Here is a 24797-nt window from a genome sequence, read left to right as displayed (position 1 = left end):
ATATGGTATTTCTATTTTTAGTTTTTTGACAAACTTCCATACTGTTTTTCATAGTGGTTGTACCATTTTGCATTTCCACTAACAGGGTGCAAGGGTTCTAATTTATCCACATCCCCACTTGTTGTCTTTTGTTTTTGTTTTTTTATAACAGTCATGCTGAATGGTGTGAGGTGATATATCCTTGGTATTTTGGTTTGCCTTTCTCTGAGGATTAATGATGTTGAACATTTTCTTTTTCATCTGTTGTCCATTTGTATTTCTTCTTTAGAGAAATGTCTATTCAAGTCCATAGCCCATTTTTTAAGTGGGTTATTAGTTGTATGTATGTGGTTTTAGGTTTTTGTTTTTACAAATGAGTTGCAAGAGATCCTTGTGAACCTATCTCACTCCTTTTATTTATTTTTTATTGTAGTTTGCAACCGTCACCACTATACATTTCCAAAAATTTCACCATCCCAAACAGAAGCTCTGTATCCATTAAAGAGTAACTTCATCCTTTCTATTTGTTTCTACTATTAAATTTGAGGTACAGTTATATGTGTGCCATCAAGTAGTAGTTGAATAAATTAGCAGATATTTCAATAAAGAAATGAAACCTAAGGTTGTATTATATAGTGCTTTAGCCCCTTGTTGTACTCTTTGTGGGAATATTTGTTAGTCTAAGCTCTCCTCATAGATCTTATATAAATATATAATAATCACTATTTTTTACTTATATTCTTTCCTCAACAAACAAGGCAAATAAAAATATAGGAACTTTCATAAGACATTCATGGCAATCAAGAAATACCTTGTTGGGGTGCCTGGGTGGCTCGGTCGGTTAAGCGTCTGCCTTTGGCTCAGGTCATGATCCTGGAGTTCCAGAATCGAGCCCCACATCTTGGGGCTCCCTGTTCAGCAGGGAGTCTGCTTCTCCCTCTCTTTCTGTCCCTTCCCCTGCTCCTTCTCTCTCTCTCTCACTCATTCTGTCTCTCAAATAAATAAATAAAATCTTTAAAAAAATTTTTTTTAATTAAAAAAACACCTGTTGCTTTGGATTAATTATAAATCTAAAAGTTTATTTATTTTTGTTGTGGTATCATTTCAGATTTTATCCAGGTTATTCTCTTTTATTTCCAAACCAAAATGCAAAGCTATGTTGATTAATTCGTCATTGACTGTTGTCTCTTAGGTTGTTGGAAATTCACTTACAAGTATGAAACAAAACCTTATTTTTATCTATTTTGAACAGTTATTTGTTAGGAATTTGTTATCACTTCTTATGTTAAAGAATGTGTTATTTCACTTGAGATACAGGGGCCTAGTTAAGTTTAACTTCATTTCAAATAATTAATCAAAGTTATACATAAAATAATAGTGTTTCAAACTTAACTAGAGTTCTCCTTTCTTTTCTCTCAGCCATTTCAGGCTTTCACAGTATGTTTGACTATATTGAAAGTTTCTTTAAGGCCAGAAGGGCTGACTTTATATTCTTTTTAATTCATAGATTACCAGATTAATATGGCATTTGGTACATAGTTAGCATGTGGAATATTTCCTACATGAAATGAATAAACGTTAAACGATATCTACAAAATTTGCCTTTGTCCACTGAGATTATGAATTTAGAGTCTTTTTCTATCTTAACTCTGGTCAAGGTTCATTTATCCCTTTTCAAATGAGACTCTTAAAAACTGAAACCAGTTATTGCCCATTATTTTTCTTGTTGAAATAATTTCCTCTTATTTTATATGTATAATTATTTTTTACTTACATTTTAACACAAATTATGTGAAGAAGAGAGATAGACATTTTACCATTATAATGAAGATTTTTAAAGTATTAACCTAGAATCTGTTAGGTAGTATTTTCTAAATTGGTTCAATAAATTTAACTTGTACTTGGAAAAAAATTCAGATAATAAAATAAAATATTTTTATGTGGTTTCAAATACAAAATCTAAAATCATAATATTTTATTTTCAGAAAAAAAGTATACTTCTAAGATACACAGTTCAGATACTATGTTAAATGAATATTTTCATAAGTAATGTTGCAGATTAAAAGGAACATATCATAGAAGAGTGCAGGAGAGAAAAAAAAATGCAGTGATCCAACATTGTAAAATTAATCAGTGGATGGATGGATAGATGGGTGGACAGATGGACATCAATTACTTAGAGAGCCCATTCAAAGATAGGGGTTCTTAAGCTCCCAATGAGGGCTGAAGAAAATGTTCTGATGTTGTCTTCCTCAGGAGGAAACACATGCTATTGTTCCAAAAGGGAACAATTCTCCATTACTAGGAACATTTTCTAAATGTCTCTTTATGTGGTGTTGATAAGGAAATTGGTGTTCTAGCTTATTAATGATTGCAGTTAACAGAGTTGTCTTAGTCTGTTTGTGCTGCTATAACAAAATGCCGTAACAGGGGGGCTTATAAACAACAGAAATTTATTTCTAGCTACTCCTGGAAGCTGAGAAGTTCAAGATCGAGGCACAGGCTGATTCAGAATCATGTTAGAGTCAGCTTTCTGGTTCATAAAAAGGGGCAAGGGAGCTTTCTTGGCCCACTTTTATAAGGGCATTAATTCTATTCACTCACCCCCTAAAGGCACCATCTCCTAATACCATCACCTTGGGGATTAGATTTCAACATATGAATTTTGCGGGGGCACAAACATTCAAGCTATAGCAACAATGATAAAAATTTCGCCCAAGAATTAACTTTTTTGAAGCACCAAAGAATAATAAAACATGCTAAATGGTATGGTAACCATGGGAATAATGAAAAGGCACCACAGTAAGAATTCAGAGACCTGGTTTTATTCCTGACATTTGCTAACTAGATGTGAAACTTGTGTAAATGAATCTTTCATTCTGGGCCTCTTTTCCTCATCTGTGAAATGAGAGGATTGGCAACAATTATCTCTGTGGTGCCCTCCAGCTCTGAATGTCTCCTTCTATACTAAATATATGTTAATCTCCCTGGGTCAATCCAAAAGGCTCTTTAAATGTCTTTTGGGTCATCCTCATAAACATAATTCATAATGTGTAATGCTGGTTGGGGATATAAGGTAAGGAAATCCTCTTTCTTAAAATTATTTGACTTCTTTTCTTCTTATAAATGACTTCCAGGACTTACGCTAACAATTATTTTTAATATTAAATAACATTTCTCTATATAGCCCACTTGGGGGATTTTATTACACTAGCTTTGGATTTATAGCTACAACCTAGTTTGTATGGCATTACACATTTATAGTAGCACCCAATCACACAGCTACCTGACTTGAAACAATCTCAAGTAGGTCAGTGACAAAGACAGAAATAATTAAGGTAAAACACCCCTGAGTCCTAGGGAAATAAGTATCAATATGTAGTTACAAGGAGTGTTTGCATTTCTTCCCTTCTCAAATACTTAACATCTTTTTAACAGTTTTTACTGAAAGCCATTAATTTTGTTCCAAGTTACTTTGAGAAGCAGTCTGACAACTAAGCCTGTAAAGATTAGGTTGCAGGTGATTGTGTGCTAAACAGACCTCTAAGTATTTGCAAAGTTATGGTTAAAAAATAGATCAGATCACAAAGAAAGGAGCTAGAGAAACACCAATAGCAGCAGGCAGGCAAATTAGTGGAAAGTCAACAATACAATACTATGTAGGAGTCTCTAAAATGAGTAGTGAAGTTAATCAGAGGCCCTATGAAAAAACAACCCAGAAATATGGAAAAATCCTAGAAGCAACTACTGTACCATGTTTAGTATAGAAAATGTTATTCCTAATGATTACCATGAATCATCAAGAACAATTTAAATTATGTCCAGTATGCTCTATTTGCTCTAGCCATTAAGTAAAGGGTTTGAGAATGATTTAGAATCACAGAATTCTAAAGCTGTTTGAGTTATGAAGTGCAGAGACCTCCAAATTTGAGATCTCTGGGGAGACAAAGAAATATCTTCATGTTCCATTTTCTTTAAAATTTTAGTGTTTGCATAAATATGTTAATTTTGTACTCTTTCGTATTTGAACTTACTTGACCATCTTTCACAGGCATCTTTGTCTATGACAGTGTAAGAAACTGCTACTAATTAGGTTGTTCATAATTTAGGAAACTAATATTTATTTAGCACCATTCTATGCCATATTATAGTTAGTCCTTAAGATTATTCTGTAATTTCTGTTATACTGTTTTGTTAAACGGAGATACAGGAGATTAGGGAGTCTAGTTTATGGTTCAAGACTGTGTAACCCAAAAGCAGCAGAGCTAAAATTTGAATTCAGATCTGTCTGTCTCCAAAGGGAGAGTTCTTTCCAACTATGCTCTCTTCCCTCCTAAAAAAATGTTAAAGGAAGATGTGAATATTGGCATTATCTTCAGTCTATGGACACTTTCTTCTTTCTTAAATTTTTATAAGACAAGTTCAGAAGTCATTTTTTAAATGAACGCATTTGTGTTTATTATTAATAATTAACAGACGCACATCTCAACTAATCATGAACTGAAGAATGGAAGCTAGGTTTAAAACAAATGAGAAAGCGTCAAATTCTTAGAGTCTTTGAGTGATCTTTTATGTCTCAGTGTACTCATTATTGGTTTCCACAATTTTCCTTATCAAGGAAAGTTACCTATTTTGCTTGAGCACTTTCCTTGACAGGAGGCTACAACTTCACAAGGCACACATTAATTGTGAAATGTTTCAATTTTGTGAACATCAAGCCTTCTATTAATTTAGCATCTGTCTCTAGAATTCCTAGCTATTCTGTCAGGTTCTGCCTGGGATAGCAGAGCATGCTAAGAGAAAAGCTCTCTTTCAGTTATTTTCTTTTCTAGGATAACATTCTTGCTCTTTTCAACAAGTCTTCATATGATGTATTTTGTCCATATTCTAAACTCCTGGTTGTTTTCTTCTTATTTTATACCAGTAGTTCTCAACCTGTACTAAACATCTGAATCACCTGGAAGTCTTTAAAAACTAAAGTCAGGAAGTTACAACAGATTTTCACTGGCTTTATTAACAATATGCAACACATAATCCACAGAACATATAGGCATATGTTCTGTGTATGAAGAATATTGTTCAGAGTCCTTGTTCCACAGTGAGATTACTGTATGGCTGCAGGCATGTTATTTCCTCCTGTGACTCTCAATGTCTTCATGTAGATATAAACATAATCATATGTGCTCTTCCTGCCTCATGCTCTCGGTAAACTATAAATCATTATAGAAATGTTATCATTACTATTATCATCACTCACTAAATTTTAAAACATGTAGATTGCTTTCTTATAATTCTTATTGTCCAGATGCCTTCTTACTCAATATATGCCCTAACTTCTACAGCCTTTTCTTACTTTTCTAGCCTTGAGATATTCTTGTCCTCTCCATTATTTCTTAAAGTAAATATAAGACAATTACAAAACTTCCCAACAAATAGGCACATTTGTAGAGTGTCAACAAAAAGAATAGAAAGGAGAATCTAAGTTATTAAATATCACATTTGGCTCAGTTACTACTCTACTGCCCTTTATTTCTTTTATACTGTATGCACACGAAACAATATTTGCTTTTAGCATTTTTATGTATTTTGTATTTAACTAAGAATACTTATTCTGCAATCAAAAGAATATTTTGCTAGTCTTTGCTCTGTCACTCACAATCTTTGTGGCCTAATAAAGGTAGAGAAAATATTTGGAAAAAAATAGGAGGCATATGAATGTAATGAATAGTAAATATCAGTTTGTTTTAGGAAGAAACACTTTTTAATTATAAAAACCTTCAAAGGCCACGAAAAATCTGTGTGGGTTCTACTATTTAAACATTTGATTTATATTTTTATTTATAATCTCCTAAATTTCTCTTCCTTTTTCGAAATCTTGATGGTAAAGTGTGAAAGAGATATAAAACAATTTATATATCAACAGGTTTTCTAGTCTGAACTATAATATTGTGTTGGAGATGTGCTCGATGTTTTCTGAAGCACTAAAAATATCTGCATTAGTATAGAAAAAATTAAAGTGCTGAAATATTATTATTAAGATAGGAATGTTGGCAGCCTGAATGAGTTTTTCAGTTAACACCTTTATTTTATAGTAGTTTGCTAATCCCAAATTCATTTTCATTTTCAGGGATTTTATTCCTATGTGGGTTTTTTTTAATTTGATAATATTAGAGAAGTGTGTTTGCTATTAATCAAATGTGTGAATAGTTGGTTGTTTCCTATAAGGTTATGTCTATTTGAAGAACAAAAACATTATTCTGTTTTTCACATTGTAGTATTTTAATATACTCCATTAGCAATGAAATAGCCACAGAGCTACATTTCTAAAGGAAATATAAATCTCATACCCTTTTCATTTTCCCAAGTAAAAATTAGCTGTGAATCTGTTTGAATTTCACCCAGTGAACATAAAATTTGCGTCAGACATTGGGTTCTCTAGCACAGTATATTTTGTTGTTGTTACAGACTTGAAAACTTGATTAAACAAAATACAGAGCTCGAATTCCATTTCTAGAAGTTCTCCTACATCAGCCTTAGCTTAGCATGAATATAATTAAATTTTGTTATGCTCATGTTCAATTAAATCAATTGTGAACTTTACCAAGTACAATTAAAGCACAGAGAAATTTAAACACAAACATTGGGGTGTTTGGGGGTATAGACTAAAGCCACAACATGTCTCAATATGAAAATTTATTTAAAAGTTCAAATTTTACAATATATTCTACAATTTATCTTAATATTATAAGGCTTTACATTTCTCACTGCTGAGGAAAATGGATGATGCAGACAGATATACTTATTCCTGTTTTTTCTGATACTCCTGTACTCTCTCCTGTATTTTCAGGTGTAAGGTACCAAATCAGACTGGAGCTCAGTGAGCAAAAGGGATAGTAATAGGGGAAGTGACAGAGGCTGGCTTATATATGGCCTTGTCAGTCATTGAAAGATTTCTGCTTTCACTGTAAGACTGGAATACTTGGAAAGTTTTAAATAAAGACATGACATGATCAGACTTACATTTTGAAAGGATAGTACTTGTTATTGGGTTGAGCTTAAATTATGAGGAGTCAAAGGTGAAGCAGAGAGACCAGTTAGAAGGCTTTTGAAGTCATGATCAGACTTACATTTTAAAAGGATAATACTTGTTACTGGGTTAAGCTTAAATTATGAGCAGTCAAAGGTGAAGCAGAGAGACCAGTTAGAAGGCTTTCAAAATCATCCGTGTAAGAAATGATAGTGATCTGGACCAAGTTTATAGGAGTAGACATCATAGGTGAATATATTGTAAAAGTAGATCCAGGAATATTACTCAGCAATAAAAGGCTAAAGAAAATTATCTACTGATAATATGCAACAACATGGATATATCTCAGAAACATCATGCTAAGTGAAAAGATGTCAGATTCAAAAGATTGCTTATGGTGTTATTCAATTTTATGTAGAATTCTAGGAAAGGAAAAACAAGTGACAGATCATTAGTTTCTTGGGACCAGGGTTGAAGATGTAGGATACCCACAAAAGAGAAGGAGGTAACATTTTAGAGTTATGGAAATGTTCTAAAATGCGCTTGGTAGTGATTGTTCATGGAAATGTGTCTTTAAAGTGCAAATGTTATTTTATGTAAATCATAATTCAATAAAAATGTAAAAAAAATAAGTGCATTTGATAAAATTTGCTGACAGCAGTGGTGTATGAAAGAAAGAAATATGGCAAAACCCAACTGCACTGTTTTTGGTCTCAGCTACTGGTAGAAAGTCATCACGAGCTGATTTACAGAGATAAGATCTAATATGGTAGGGGCGCCTGGGTGGCACAGCGGTTAAGCGTCTGCCTTCGGCTCAGGGCGTGATCCCGGCGATCTGGGATCGAGCCCCACATCAGGCTCTTCTGCTATGAGCCTGCTTCTTCCTCTCCCACTCCCCCTGCTTGTGTTCCCTCTCTCGATGCCTGTCTCTATCTCTGTCAAATAAATAAATAAAATCTTTAAAAAAAAAAAAGATCTAATATGGTAAAATGTTTGGGGGTAAGATGTCAGCTTTGGATGTGTTAAATGTGAGATCATTATTACACATCCAGGTGAAGGTGCCAGTTAGGCAATTGGACATATGAATCTGGATTGAAGGAAGTCAAGCCTGCAGATAGACATTTAGGGCTCCTCAGTGTATATATATCATTTAAAGCAGGAAATTTAAAGAAGACAGAATTCCCCATCAATGAGTGTTAGTGCAGAGGAGAAGAGGAACACTAAAATAATTTCCAAATTTCTCTATCATTTATCATTTCTATGTAACTGTCTATAACCCATTCCAGTTGCTTAACTATAAACTGACTAAACACCTAGCTAAAAAGATGCTCATTAGCAATGACTATTGATTGAATGTGCCTCCTTAAGATCATTTAGCCCTGAGAAGAAATGAAAAAAGTCAAACTTATGTCATCATCTTGAAGTCTCAGTTGATTTTGAGAAATTATAACATGAAGCCATAAGACTTACCAAATGAAACAGAATCTACTTTTCTCCATTCAGAATAAATTAACAAAAAATCTTACTGATTATTAGAAACAACATAAACCTCTGACCGATGTTACTGGCCTTGCAGTAGGTCCCTAATGTTTTAGTAAACAGCTACTCTCATCTTCTGCTAAGATGTTTCCCTGGCAAGCTTGTTTTGTATTGTCTTGCTAAATGGTCCTAACTTTAACAAGGCACTTCTGAATTTATGCCACTTAGATTAGATGTCATTGTCTTTTCTCATGACTTTGGGAAACATACTTTAGAACTTATGATTTCGGTTTGGTTCTGGAAAGTCAGTCATATTTTAAATCAACCAGTGACTACTAGTTTTTATCATATTTGAGTTGAGAAACCTTAGATTCTTTTCGTTCATAAATTTCATAACTGGTTTTCTGAAAGTGTCTCTTTTTTTAGGTAATATTATACGTAATGAATATGATGTTATCAAATTCAAAGCAGTGTCAATAGATATTAATAAAAAATTTCCAGTTCAAATACTATTGTTCAATTTGCCTTACAAATATAGGTTATATACAGAAATCTGTATTTCTGTATGTTGATATGTATACATACAAAATACAAACACACAGATGTATGCTTGTGTGTGTGTGTGTGTGTGTGTGTATTTTCCTTTGAAATCAATTACCAATACTCACCTTTTTTCTAAAGCTAGGCCTTGCTTAAACAAGACCTCTATGCTTTTTCTCATTCTGCAGTGCTATACTTAGCACTTTCTTCTCATTGCATCTCCTTATTCTCTGGTAGGTATTTACTAAAGGTTATTATGTTAATTATATAATGTAATTTCCCCATTGGATTAACACAGATATTTAAATTGTACTGTGGTGAGATTGACAACTGAGCAATACTCTGGTCTGAAACATGGATTTTGACTGATTGTGTTTAATATGTGCGTGTACTGTTTCATTACTTCTTAATACCACATCATGTTAGACTTGATAAGTACTGTAATAACATCAATTTTAATCTTGTTTTATACTGTGCACTTGAAATGTGCTTTTAATTTGTACATATGGAATGATATTTTTGTTACGATTTTTCACTTTAAAAAAACAAATCAATCCAAAGGAATGTAAATTTTAAGCTCTATAAAATTCCTCTCTTCATCAAATATGTTGCTTCTCCATGGTCATTTGCTGGTGAGTCATTAATTTGTTGTCTTCTTTTAATTATTCTCCAGATGATATTTACTCATAGTAATTGTTGTGTATCCTCAGATATTCAGTTGCTTTAATTTTGGAAAGCCATGGACAGTGAATTAGAAACAGTTGTGTTTAAAACAAACTAGAGAGACTTTCAAAAGTAAATCAAGCTGTTACTAATGCGAAGAAATATATTGGTGATATTTAAATGATGTCCTTAGTTTCAAATTACTAATCTTTTTAATGCACTTACACAAGGATTTTGTAAATAATTTATCATCCATCACTAATAATTTAAAAAGGTAGCTGAAAGAGGTAGAAAGAGGATATTGGAAATACAGTATTTTTTTAAAGATTTTATTTATTTATTTATTTATTTATTTATTTATTTATTTATTTATCGGGGGGGTGGGAAAGCACAAACAGAGAGCAGCAGGCAGAGGGAGAAGCATGCTCCCCACTGAGCAAGCAGCCTGATGTGGGACTTGATCCCAGGACCCTGGGATCATGACCCGAGCCAAAGACAGATGCCTCAGTTACTGAGCCACCGAGGCATCCCTGGAAATACACTATTAAAAGAACTGTTCTGGGGTACCTGGTTGGCTCAGTTGATTAAGCGTCTGCCTTCTGCTCAGGTCATGATTTTGGGGTCTTGGAATCGAGCCCCCCATCTTGGGCTCCCTGCTCGGCTGGGAGTCTGCTTCTCCCTTTCTCTCTGCCCCTCCCCACTGCTCCTGCACTCTCTCTATATATCTCAAATAAATAAATAAAATCTTAAAAAAAAAAAAAAAAGAACTGTTCAACTCTTCGTTGAAAAGGGTGAGTATACCTTCCCAGTGAAGGTCCAACATATCTAAACTTGCATCTTTTCATTGAAGAATTACATAGAGACACAACATAGCATACACGTACATACACACACACACAAACAGACACACAAGACATATGATGTGGCAACAATCAATGCACCTAATTTTTTCAAAATTTATACTATTTTATTCACTTTACACTAACCCACATTATTATTCTAAAAGTTACAATCTTGTATAGCCCATAAGATTTAACCTTGGTGTGAAATATAACTTCTAGATTTATGGCTAACAGGCTTAATAGTTTATGGAACCCTTTGTCCTTCACCATCTAATTTTTGAAAATTAAATGACATCATTTAAGTTAAAAGTTAATGAACTAAGTTATGGATCTTTCAACTACTTCAAATAAGGCATATTATCCTACTTTGAAAAGACTAGACATTTTGTGACATTGAATGGGTATTTGATATTTTTCTCCAGTGTATCATTAGAATTAATTAAAAAAAGTTTAAAAGAATAAATGTTTTACATATATTTGACTTTATCAAAGGAAAAACAACATTTTTGCTAGTATTTCAAATAAGTGCTTAAATCTGGTTCCCAATCAAGACTAAATAATATAGTTTACCCAACAAAGGAACATTTTAGATCATATATAACTGATCAATTCGGTGAATATCAAACACCCACTATATGTGAGTCACTGTATTAAAGAGAGAATAGAGATACAATGGTAAGAGCATACCTCAAGTTGGTCTACTAGCTTTTAAGGAACTAATGGGCTAGCAGAGACTATAGATAATTTAATAAGCAATTATGATAGTAGGAAAAGAGCTACGGTATGGGTTTGGTGTTATAGGAGCATCTAATCTAATCTAGATTCTTACTACTGTGATTTTCTGATAAGCATCATTTAGGACATTGTTAGAAATGCCAAGTCTCAATTCCAACTGCATAAATACTGAATGGGAATCTTCATGTTAACATGATCGCCATGTTATTTTAATGTACATTAAAGTTTGAGCCAGGTATCAGAGAAAAATACTCAGAGAAAATAACATTTAAAATTAACTTCAAAGCATATGGTTAGTTTGTGGAGGATGAAAGTAAACATATGTTGGAAACAGAAATGGTTGTCCTTTAAGCCAGATCTATAGCTTAGGCTGCTGGTTGGATAAAGAAGGTGTGGAGAAAGAAGGGGAATGATATCAGTTTGGGTCATAGTGTCTTTGATGTAATTTTGAAACATGTTTTAAGAGTAGATGCTTAAGGAGAAGAAGGACGTGTGAATATGGAGATCAGGGATTAGTTTCCTGCTAGAGCCATTGACTTAGAGATTGGTGGTATATTGATAATAACTGAAGTCAGGCAAGTGGGAAGTATTGTTAAGGGAAAATATGTAAGGTGAGAAGAAAAAAGGCCTTGGGCATAGTCTTGGAAACACCAACATGTACAGAAGAGACATCAGCAAATAAGACTGCAAAAAGCAGCCAGGAAGGAAAGAAGAGAGCTAGAAGAAAATACAAATGGAGAACCAGGGCATAAGGTGTCTTTAAAAATAAAGGATCCATAGTAATGTTGTCTTAGGTGGGTTCTCTTGCTAGGACCTAAGGAAAGGATTTGGTGGTAGGTAATTTACTGGGGAGTAATTGCAAGAAGCATGAGTGGGGAAAAGGGAAAGCCAATGAAAATTAGAGTTGTTTTCCAGTGTAGGCAGGTGGGACTTAGTCCTCCTGGAGCCCTCTGAGAAACCATGTAAAATGTACTTTAGAATTCTCTCTCTGAAGAATGGGAAGTGTGGCCATAATCTGTAGACTCAAGTCCCTCCTTGGTTGAATGTTGCCCTGGGAGGTGTTACCTACACCCTTCTCTATCCCAAACTTCCATGTAACTCTACCTTGAGTTGAGCAAGTTTTCTAAGCTTCTCAGCCCTGAGGCAGAAAGCCTGAGGTACACTGTCCACCACAGGTACAGTTGAAGTCAGAGGTGGACCATTTTGCAAGAGTAGAGGGGTTGCATGGTGCATCAATAGTGTCTGTTTCTCATGTTCAGTACTGTTCAGATCCTAAATAAGAAAATCTTTGCAAAGTATCTAAGTATCATGATAATTGTTGGAAAATCATGGAAATAAAGAGGAGTACTAGTGGAATAGAAGAAATAGAAGATAGAATTTTTAATGAAATGTACAGGTAGATAATGAGTATAAATGACTCTTTCAAAAAATTGGTAGAGAAAAAGAAGAAGCATAAGAGTCATTTTTTGAAGACAGGATTTTCATGTAGCGAATAAGAGAACAGACTATAGATCCAGATTGCCTCAGTTCTAAAAGTGGCTTCAACATTAATTAGCTGTGTGACTTTACACAAGTTATTTAAATTCTCTGTGCCTCAGTTTCATAATCTGTAAAGTGAAGATACTGGTAGTAATCTTTTAAGAATTTTGTGATGATTAAATGAGTAAATATAAGTTGTGTTTAGTTGAATGCCTGGAAAATAATATGTAATATCCAAGAGTTAGATGATATTATTATTATTATTATTATAAATGGAAAGGTGAGTATATTTAAATACTATTTGGCTGGAATCAATATATAGAAAGAAAAGATAAAGTTTCTGAGGAGGGGTGAAGAAAGAATATTCAAGCACAGTTGAAAGATGAGATTCGAATGGGAGAAGAGACACTTCCATTGTCATAAGAGCAAGAAGAGAAGGAAAAAATATTGGTATTTTTCTAAATGAATTAATAGATGTTCTTATGTGAAAGTTTCTATTTCTTTTTGAAATTTTACATAAGATCATCATCTGTGAATTAAAAAAAAGTGTTGGGGGAGGGAGATAAGAGTGTGTAGACAGCATAGAATGTTTTAAGTCCACTGAAAAATGAAAAGTGATGCAGTTATCATATATGTTAATCTGTATTCTTGTTTAAATTAGGAATAAAAACCATTTTCCTACACACACACACACACACACACACGCGAAGAAAAACTGTAGTAATAAAGATCAAAACCATTTATATCAGGAAAGGGCTTTTGAAAATATTCAAGCACACATTTTAACTCTATGATAATAATATAATGACTTTCAATTTCTAGTAATCATCTATCCCCTTGACTTTTATTCTGTAATTACTAAAAAATTGTATTTCTAATAATGTTTCATATGAACAATTTACTTTGTAATTAAGTTCTTTCTTCTAATTGCTAGATACAATGACCTTTCATTATTATTATTTTTTTAATTACTTGCTCCATTAAGTCTTAAATAGTGTTACAGTGACTTGTGGAAAACTTTTGAGAATCTGTCCATTTTAAACCAAACTATAATAAGGACAAGACAGAAAGAATGAACTATGTAGTGTGAACAATTTTCAAGGGTTTTTTTTTGTTGTTGTTGTTCTTGATTGTTTTTAAATATATGAAAATATAATCCATTGCAAAATATCTGAATAAATAGCACTAGGTTCCATAAACCAGAAGGCAAGTGTATGTTTATATTGGAAGAAATCATTCTGGATGGAGAAATAATACTTTTTATCTGATAACAGCTTCCATAAGGATTTTAAGATCATCTGGTAGGTTGTAATTTTGATAGTTTTCCAGGCCAAGTAGATACTTATTCACTACCACAAAAAGCTTTCTCCGTATCTTGACAGCTAAAGAATTCACTTTTATAGAGAAACCCATGTTTCATTACCCAGCTTTTCCAAAAAAGATAAAAAAGTGAAGATAAAGAAGTATTTCACCCAAAATTCTACAGGAAATATAACTGTGCAACCATCTACTTTTCTTCATGTGTGATTTGCTCTTAATCTTTTCCCCATTTATATATTAGAAATCAAATTAGGTATATCAGAATACTTTTATTATCATACTATTTGTTCTGATATAATTATGTTACTTAAAAGAATTTTTAAAAAAACATGAATCCATTTTTGCGGAAAGGAAACTTTTTCCTACTTCAATTAAAAAAAGAATACTAGTTGTATATATGAATAAAGCCATTATTTCAGTGAAAAAAAGAAAAAACTTCCTCCTCAGTATGTGTGAATTAAAGATTTTGCTGTGCTTATAGCATAGTTCTTGAAAATGATACAATCTTGCTGTAGATATTTTAGAAATGATGTTTGATAAACTTATTTGTGTATAACTTAGCCATATATATAGTTTACTTAGTTTACTTAGTTTACTTTTAAATGTAGGATCAAAATAGAAACCATGGCTTCAGTTACCATGTAAATAAATGGCAATTCTAAAAATATTTTGTAAAAAAAAAAAAAAAAAGATTGCTTAGTTATAAACCAGATGATGATTGGCTTAAATATTTTTTAAAAAAAGAAAAAACTGGTGATTGGGGCCCCTGGGTGGCTCAGTCAGTTAAGCGTCTCACTCTTGATTTCAGCTCAGGTCATGATCTCAGGGTGGTGAGATCAAGCCCCACATCAGACTCCATGCTGCTTAAGATTTTCTTTCTCCCTCTCCCTCTGCCAATCCCTCGATCTCTCTCTCTATCTCTGTCTCTGTCTCTCTCCCCGCCCCCCCAAAAAAGTGACTGATGATTGATTATTGGTCATTGTGTTTTCCCAACACCATTTGTTGAAAAGACTGTCTTTATTCCATTGTTTATTTTTTCCGCTTTGTTGAAGATTAGTTGACTATATAGTTGCGAGTCCATTTCTGGGTTCTCTATTCTGTTCCATTGATCTATGTGTCTGTTTTTGTGCCAGTACCATACTGTCTTGATCAGCATTGTAATATAGCTTGAAGTCTGGAATTGTGATGCCTCCAGCTTTGCTTTTATTTTTCAAGATTGCTTTGGTTATTCAGGGTCTTCTGTTGTTCCATACAAATTTTAGGATTGTTTGCTCTACTTCTGTGAAAAATGCTATTGGTATTTCGATAGGGATTTCATTAAATGGGTAGATCGCTTTCGATACTAGAGAAATTTTAACAATGTTTGTTCTTCCAATCCATGAGCATGGAATGTTTTTCCATTTCTTTGTGCCATCTTCAATTTCTTTCATAAGTGTTCAATAATATTCAGAGTAAAGATCTTTTACCTCATTGATTAAGTTTATTCTTAGATATCTTACCATTTTGGTGCAATTGTAAAAGGGATCAATTCCTTGATTTCTCTTTATGCTGCTTCATTATTGGTGTATAGAAATGCAACAGATTTCTGTACATTGATTTTTGTATTACAATTTTGCTGAATTCATGTATCAGTTTTAGCAATTTTTGGTGGAGTCTTCTGGGTTTTCTACATCGAGTATCATGTCTTTTGTGAATAGTGAAGTTTGATTTCCTTTCCAGTTTGGATGACTTTTATTTCTTTTTGTTGTCTGATTACTGAGGCTAGGACTTATAGTACTATGTTAAATAACAATGGTGGCAGGGGAATCCGATCATGCTCCTGACAGTAGAGGAAAAAGCTCTCAGTTTTCCCCCATTGAGGATATTAGCTGTGGGTCTTTCATATACGGCCTTAACGATGTTGAAGTATGTCCCTCTATCCCTACTTTGCTGAGGGTTTTTATCAAGAATGGATGCTGTACTTCGTCAAATGCTTTTTCTGCATCTATTGAAAAGATCATATCATTCTTATCCTTTCTTTTATTAATCTGTATCACATTGATTGATTTGTGAATATTGAACCACCCTTGCAACCCAGGAATAAATCCCACTTGATTATGGTGAATGATTCTTTTAATGTACTGTTAGATTTGATTTGCCAGTATTTTGTTGAGAATTTTTGCATCCATGTTCATCAGAGATATTGGCCTATAATTCTTCTGTTTTAGTGTGGTCTTTGGTTTTGGAATCAAGGTAATGCTGGCTTCATAGAATGAGTTTGGAAGTTTTCTTCCATTTCTATTTTTAGAACAGTTTGAGAAGAATAGGTATTAACTCTTTTTTAAATGTTTGGTAGGATTCTCATGGGAAGCCATCTGGCCTGGACTTTGGGTTACTGGGAGATTTTTATTACTGATTCAATTTTTTTTATTATTATCACTCTATTCAAGTTTTCTGTTTTTTCCTGTTTCAGTTTTGGTAGTTTACATCTTTCTAGGAATTTGTCCATTTCTTCCAGATTGTCTAATTTCTTGGCAATATAATTTTTCATAATGTTTTCTTATAATTGTATTTCTGTGGCATTGGTTGTTATCTCTCGTCTCTCATTCATGATTTTATTTATTTGAGTCCTTTCTCTCTCTCTCTCTCTCCTTTTTGTTTTTTTGTTTGTTTGGTTGGTTGGTTTTGATAAGTCTGGCTAGGGGTTTATCAGTTTTATTAATTCTTTCAAAGAGCCAGCTCCTGGTTTTATCAATCTGTTCTACTGGGAGATTTTTTTTGTTTTGTTTTTATATCCTTTATTTCTGCTCTAATCTTTATTCCTTCCCTTCTTCTGCTAGGTTTAGTCTTCGTTTGTTGCTCTTTTTTTTTTTTTTTTATCTCCTTTAGGTGTAAAGTTGAGACTTTTTGTGCTTCTTGAGGAAGGCCTGTATTATATATTGCCCTCTTATGACCACCTCTGCTGCATCCTAAAGGTTTTCATTGTCATGTTTTCATTTTCATTTACTTCCATATATTTTTTTATTTCTTCTTTAATTTCCTGGTTAACCCATTCATTCTTTAGTAGGGTGTTCTTTAACCTTAATGTTTTTGTGGTCTTTCCCAACTTATTCTTGTAGTTGACTTCAAGTTTCATAGCATTGTGGTTGGAAAATACACATGCTATGATCTCAATCTTTTTGTACTTGTTGAGGCCTGATTTGTGACCCAGTATGTGATCTGTTCTGGAGAATGTCCCATAGGCACTTGAAAAGAATGTGTATTCTGTTGTTTCAGGGTGGAGTGTTCTGAATATATCTGTTAAGTCCGTCTGGTCCAGTGTGTCATTCAAAGCTATTTTTCCTTGTTCATTTTGTGCTTAGATGATCTGTCCATTGTGTAAGTGGGGTGTTAAAATCCCCTACTATTATTGTATTATCACCAATGTGTTCCTCTATGTTTCTTATTAATTGATTTATATATTTGGGTGCTCCCAAGCTAGGGGCATAATATTTATAATTGTTAGATCTTTTTGTCAGGTAGATCCCTTTATTATGATATAGTACCCTTCTTCATCTCTTGTTACGGTCTTTGGTTTAAAATCTAGTTTGTCTGAAAAAGGTATTGCTACTCTGGCTTTCTTTTGACTTCCATTTGCATGATAAGTGGAAATGGTTCTCCATGCCCTCACTTTCTATCTGCAGGTGTCTTTAGATCTAAAATGGGTTTCTCATAGGTAGCATATTGATGGATGTTGTCGCTTTTTATACATTCTGACATCTTATGTTTTTTGATTGAAGGATTTAGTCCATTTGCATTCAAGAGTAATTATTGGGGCACCTGGGTGGCTCAGCTGTTTGGTGTCTGCCTTTGGCTCAGGGCATGATCCCGGGGTCCTGGGATTGAGCCCCGCATCAGGCTCCCTGCTCCACTGGGAGCCTGCTTCTTCCTCTCCCACTCCCCCTGCTTGTGTTCCCTCTCTCGCTGGCTGTCTCTCTCTCTCTCTGTCAAATAAATAAATAAAATCTTTAAAAAAGAGAGAGAGAGAGTAATTATTGATAGATTTGAATTGAGTGCCATTTATTACTTGTTTTGTCATTGTTCCTGGTTGTGTTTTTTGCTTCTTTCTGTCTTTGTCACTTTTGATTTTTCTTTCTCACTCAAAGAGTCCCCCTTATTATTTCTTGGAGGTCACCAATTCCTTTAGTTTTTGTTTGTCTTGGAAACTCTTCATCTCTCCTTCTATTCTGAATGATAGCCTGTTGAATAGAATATTCTTGCCCACATATTTTTCCCATTCAGCACATTGAATATGTCATGCCACTCTCTTCTTGTCTGCCTAGTTTCTGTGGATAGATCTGCTGCTAACCTTCTCTCTCATTCCTTGTAATTGAGGGACTTCTTTTGTCTTGCTGCTTTTAGAATTTGTTCTTCATCTCTGTATTTTACAAACTTAACTAAGCTATGTCTCAGTGTTCACCTGCTTTTGTTGATTTTAATGAGAGTTCTCTTTGCCTCCTGGTTTTGGATGTCTGTTTCCTTCCCCAGATTAGGGAAGTTTTCAGCTATAATTTCCTCATAAACCTTCTGTCCGCCTTTCCTTCTCTTCTTCTGTGATTCCTAGGATATAAATGTCATTATGTTTTATGAAATCACTGAGTTTCCTCTGTCTACTCATGATCTAATATTTTTCTTTCCTTCCTTTCAGCTTCATTCTTTTCCATAATTTTATCTTCTATATAACTGATTCATTCCTCTGTTTTTCCATCCTTGTGATCATTGCATTCTGTCAGTTTTGAATATTGGTTATTGCATTTTTCATTTTGGCTCTTCTAGTTTTTAGGTCTTTTATCTCTGTGGTAAGGAGCTCACTGGTGTCTTCTGTGCTTTTCACAAGACCAGCTAGTATCCTTATGATTGTTGGTTTAAATTTTGGATCAGGCATGTTACTTATATCTGTACACAGGACTGTCTTGGTAATGAAGAAAACTCTTTTTATTTTCAAATAGATTGCATATTTAATAGAGAGGATGTCCTAACAAGTCATTAAATAATCACTTATGTCCTAATCAGTTAATTTGCCACTAAGCTTCTTAAGACAATGACTTTCTATGCAGCCCTAAAACAAAAATCCTTGCTTATTGAATAAAGTTAAATTTAAATAAATTGTCACAATTTCAAAATTTTGATAAAGAAGTGTAGTTGAGTAGAAAGCATGGGAAATGCTGGCAATCAACCAATTGTTTCATTACTTAATATCATTCATATACTTTGCACATGTTTTTATTAACTTCTGCTGTGTTCCTAATTGTTATATTTTTGGAATTATAAGAAGGTAGTTTCTCCTACTAATAGCTGTGTTTAGCATAAAGCCTGATATCACGGATTCAGACAGAAACTGCAAATTCTTTAAAGAACAGATTCATCCAGGTTAACTTCAATAGGATAGAGGTGGAATCTCATATTTAATAAATGTTCTCTGAATAATAAACAGTAACAACTCATAATAATAAAATACGAATCCAAAATTTCAATCCATGTGGGAGAATCTCCCTATCTGGCATCCTTCACTGATACCATTATTACAACAGAAAAGAGTCAGAGATCATATTCTTGGTCTCCTTTACCCAAGGAATTTTCAGAAAGTGTGTAACAAACCAGATTTTCAATTAGTGACTACTTGCATGCAAACACCTTAGCAGTTCAGTGGTGAACAAGACAGGCAAGGACAGACACTTAACAATAATTGCATGTGCTCTTAGAATAACTAAGGCATAAACTCAGCATTTTTTCTAAGTGCATACCAAGAGGACTTTAGGTAACCAGAGAGTCAGAGAATATTTCCTTGTTGCAGTGAGATTTGAGGAAGAAAATTAAAGAATGAAAAGGAATTAGCCAGGAAATTATGTGGTGGAACAGCCTTCCAGATAGAGGAAAGTACGTGAACATCCAGAGACTAGGGTAAGTTTAAGAATATTAAAGAAATTTAATATACCAGGGCATAGTGAGCAAAGGGAAAATATACATGATAGAGGAAGAAAAGGCTAAATAGGCCCAGGAAGTCAGATCTTGATCCTGAAAGCATTGCAAGCCATTAAAAGACTTCAGGGAAAGGAGTGACAATAAGGTTAGTATTTTTAAAGATATGTCTGAATTATGGAAAAGAATAAGAGTTGCAGCCAGGCATGCACAAATAGATACAGAGAATATAGTTAGAAAGTTGGGAATGAGTTTAGAGGAGAGATTAAGTTACTCTAAATAGAATGATAGTAATGGTGATACAGGGAAATGGAAAATTATTGAAACTTCTAGCAATAGAATTTACATGATTTGGTGGTCTTGAGGATTGGGGATGAAGTTGTAGGGGATATAAAATAGGGTGATTCAGTTTTCTGATAAGGATGTCATTCATAGATATAAAAACAATATAAACGTGATTAAAGCTTCTATTTTAGATTTATTAAAATTGCTTACATTTACCATGCCTTGATTCTAGCTCTCCCCTTTTAACCAGAACAGGTCAGAGACATAGTTATACTCGCTGTTTTCATTTCCATTTCTTACTTCCATTCACCCTCGAGTTATTGATCAATTTCCTGAGTCAACTGCTTTTAAAATGTAGGTTCCACTTTTTTTTTTTATCTCTTTATTTGACACATTATCCCGTAGTGATCTCTTAGTCATTGACTATGTGTATATTTTTTCTTCTAAGTGCCTGACCTACATATAAGCATTAGGATGTGCCATGGACATCTTAAACCTAACTTATTAAAACTGAATTTCCTTTCTGTCCCCTACTGTCACTCAAAAGTGCTTCCTTATGTCCTAGGATAACACAGCTCTTGGCATATAGAAGTGGTTCTGATATTTTAGTGTAGGGAAGGCCTGTTAAAACAAGGACTGCTAGAATTTCTAATTAGAGTTTCTGATTCTGTGGGCCTAGGGTGAAAACTTCAAATGTGCATTTCTAACAAGCTCCTCCCCAGTGATACTGGTGGTTTATCTGCACCTTAACTGCACCTTGAGAACCACTGGCACACAGCAATCTGTTACTATTTGTTAGATCAATAATTATTATAAATCGACTAATATTTAAAATATGTAATATGGGCTCAAAAATCAAATTGAACTCAGTATGATTAAATGACAAGAAATATTCATAGACCTTCAATCTGAAGGAACGCAGAAGATCATTTGGTGCAACACTCTCCTCCTGTAGATTAGTAAACTCAAGTCTAAAGGGATTAAATTATTTGTATGAGGAAAAATAACTATATTGCACTAATCCTGACTTTCCATAAAAATAAAATAATTTTATGCATAACATTTGTATTTAGCTAATCAAGGATTGGTTTTCTAATTCAAGATAGACACTGAGCAGACGATTTGTTTCTCTAGATGAGTAGGCCCTTCCACATAGGCACAGATTTCGTAAAAATAAGTTGAAATACCACTAACTTTCAATGCTATCTCCCATACCCACTGAAATGCTTGCAAAGAACAGAGAAATCTAGAGCTTAGTATCCTGGTTAAGGTTAAAGATTCTCACCAGTCCAAGCAGTGTTTGGGCAAGCAGTTTTTTGGGAAGAGTAAACAGAGATTACTTGACAAACCCTACTGGTCCTGAAGAAAGCTGAATCCTTTATTTGTCCAGAACTGAAAGGACTTTCATCAATGCAGTGTCCAAACTGTGGCAATCCTGTGCTCTTAAGCTGTTTTGTTGTTTTCCCAAGTTTGAATATTTAGCAGGATTCACCAGACTTTACTAGTATGAGGCTTTTGTTTAAATGCAAAGAACACAGTACTTTGGAGAAAGAGATCACAGAAAGAGGCCCGAGAGCCTTTCCCCAACATGAGCTCACTGTAGGCTCCATCTTTAGGCATGTGGGACATACTGAGTTTCTAGCTTGATCCACCAAGATCTGTGCAAGGAGCCTTGGTCTGGGGGGGTTGCTCAGCAGCAAAGCTCTCAGTAGCTCTTTAAATAGTCAAGCCAGAATAATCAAACCAGATAAACAAGCTGCAAAGCATTAGTGCAAAAGTTAAACTTGGGGTTTCCGGTGGAGCCTCAGACCCTAAACAGTACATCAAATATCCCACTGCCCTCTTTTTAGCTAAGAGTAAAAATCAGATGCACAGATGTCTCTAGAAATAAAAATAGAGCTTTGTCAGTCCAGTTGCAAATCAACTTTCTCCTGCACAGCAGTCTTATAGAGGTCACTGAAGCCTCTTTCTTATGGACCAGCGGCATGAGGGATCAAGCGGACTGAATCCCAGGTCTCTAGAAGTGGGTTACCAAGATTAGGTAGGCATACAGATTCTGAGCTCTTCAGGAAAAATTAACCAATCCTTCTCAAGTACATGCTAGAAGCCACTTACACACAATGACAGTGAAAGCATTGGTGTCTAAATTTAAAATGCTTAAATCATAATCAAGTTGCTTCAGAGAGAGATATATATATAGGCCGGCAGGCTTTAAATACTTGGGGGACAGTCTGGTGACCAAATAAAGGAAGTCTCATGACAAAGTTGTATTTCCTTTAAGAATACTAATCTCCAAAAGGGAATGTCTTAAAAATAAGAACGTTATGTGAAAGGAAAGTATGTACTAAAAAATTGAAGAAATATAATAGGTTGCTGTTTCAAATTAGATGTATGTGTTATCAAGTAGCAATTACAACTACACTAATTATGGAGAAGGAGTTGGGAGACCTTTAAGTCATCAGGAAAAGATGTGAGAAAAAAAAAATTTCTTTGTGTTCTCCAAAACACATTAAATGTGTTTCTTTAAGGGAAGAATCTTATTCCGGTATGTTTATCCAGTTTTATTACCTACTTTTTTATTTGTATTCAATTTTACCATCTATGCAATGAAATTCATTTGAGGGGCTCTAATTAATTGTTTCCAAGTATGGTCGCCTAACTACCTGCATTTGCAACATCAAGGGAATGCTTCTCAAACTTAAACGTGTATGGGTATCTGAGAATCTTTTTTTAAGATGTGGACTCTGATTTCATAGGTCTGAACTAAAGCCTGAAATTCCCTTCTAATAAGTTCCCAGCTAATATCTATGTTCCTTTTTGAATACCAGGGATTTATTTTCAAACTGTGTATGTGTTTGTGTATAAATTCTCAAAAGCAGATACATCAAGGGAATCGATCTCTGGAGTTAAGCCTGAAAATCTGCCTTCCCAAAGTCAACCTCACTCCAAGTTTTATAAACAATCTAGAACTACTTGGTTACATGAATTTAAACATCTAAGTTAACTTTTGGCTATAAAAGTACATGGATCTAGTCTCACCCTGATACTCTTTAAGTCCTAAGTTGAAGGGTGACATATTCTCTCACTTTTCAGGCCATCTGTGTTGCTTGAGTATCTGACTCGGAAACAGCTGCCAAACTCTCTGTCACTAAATTCAAATTTTAATTAGGTCTGATCTTTTGCTCTCAGGTCTAAGATAAAACCTTTTGTTCTACCCGAACTTAGGAGATTCTATATCCGGATAAGGGGCCAAACGTGATACTTCTTTTGGAACACAGCTAAAAAAAAGATTCCGAAAAAATAACATCGCTTTTTTTGTTCTGGTCTCATCACTGGCTTTTCTGGGGTGGCACCCTTAAATTCACTCTGATCTCCTTGCATGCCCCGCCGCACCTCAGTTCTTTACGGGAACTGTTTACCTAAATAAATCCCTTGCAGAGCATGTGACACAGAGTAGGAACATTACATCCTAGTACCTTAGTTCCTTCCCCTCGAAGGAGTTCTTTTTGTTACTGTTATTCAGTTATAACTGAATTCAGCACAACAAGGTAGCATGATGATTTCTCATACAGCCTGACAATGTTTTCTAATTTCCTCTTTCCTTTCCTTACAGTATAAGCAAGTGGAACAATACATGTCATTCCATAAGTTACCAGCTGATATGCGTCAGAAGATACACGACTACTATGAACACAGATACCAAGGCAAAATCTTCGACGAGGAAAACATTCTCAATGAACTCAACGATCCTCTGAGAGAGGTAAGATTTATAGTCCTCGATCTCCATGGTCCACGGTCATGGTTGATGTTCTCTTTTCATGGCAAATCTTCAAGTCCATGTTATGACTACTCAGAAGAAAAATCAGAACTAAATGTTAACAGATCTTTTTTTGCCTTTATTCTCCCATATGTTCTCGCATATACAGGCTTTTAATTGTTGGGAAAAAAATACTGGAAAATTGTTCTAGTAATCATGATTGTCAAAACAGTTTCACTTTCTGTATCCGTAATTGTAAGATTTCCTTCGTGTGTCCTCATTGTGTCTGTCTTCCACTCTATCCTCTCATGTTTACTGAGCTGTTTATCTCCTTTTTGATTTCTCCTCTCTTCCCATGTTCATGTCATCTGTTTTTTAGACCTTAGACCCTGATTACAGACTAACCTGACCTGTTGCAAGCAATTCATTTCCTCCTATCTCCTCATTAGAACACTTCAACATCAGTAATCACCGTTTGCCTTGTAGCTTTTTTCCATCCCTCCCTAGAAGGATTCTCTCTGCCCTAGGAATGTTCTAGTCACTCCTAGACTGAAAGAATATTGATGTGATTCTATATCTCCCACTGCTTTTCTTTCCCTTCTTTCTTTTACTACCAACCTTCTCAGATGATTACTGTGTAATCATTACATTGTGGTTTGATCTCCACTTCTTTACCATAGTTGTTTCCTTGAAAGTTATCAGTGATCTGTTACTCATCAAAAAGCCTTTGTCTTTGAGCCCTTGGTGGTCCTTT

At 34.3% G+C, this 24797-nt stretch overlaps 1 protein-coding gene across 1 annotated transcript in view; it reads left to right on the top strand.

Moving 5' to 3' along the window:
* Window positions 1-24797, top strand: part of HCN1 (hyperpolarization activated cyclic nucleotide gated potassium channel 1) — a 164865-nt gene that overhangs the window by 73834 nt on the left and 66234 nt on the right. The window contains exon 3 of the mRNA XM_026506932.4: window positions 23900-24046. Within this exon, the coding sequence (XP_026362717.4) occupies window positions 23900-24046 (147 nt within the window). The remainder of the gene's footprint in view (window positions 1-23899; window positions 24047-24797) is intronic.

This window comes from Ursus arctos, unplaced genomic scaffold (genome assembly GCF_023065955.2).
Source record: "Ursus arctos isolate Adak ecotype North America unplaced genomic scaffold, UrsArc2.0 scaffold_15, whole genome shotgun sequence".
Classification (NCBI taxonomy): domain Eukaryota; kingdom Metazoa; phylum Chordata; class Mammalia; order Carnivora; family Ursidae; genus Ursus; species Ursus arctos.
This window is presented reverse-complemented; position numbering and strand designations above follow the sequence as displayed.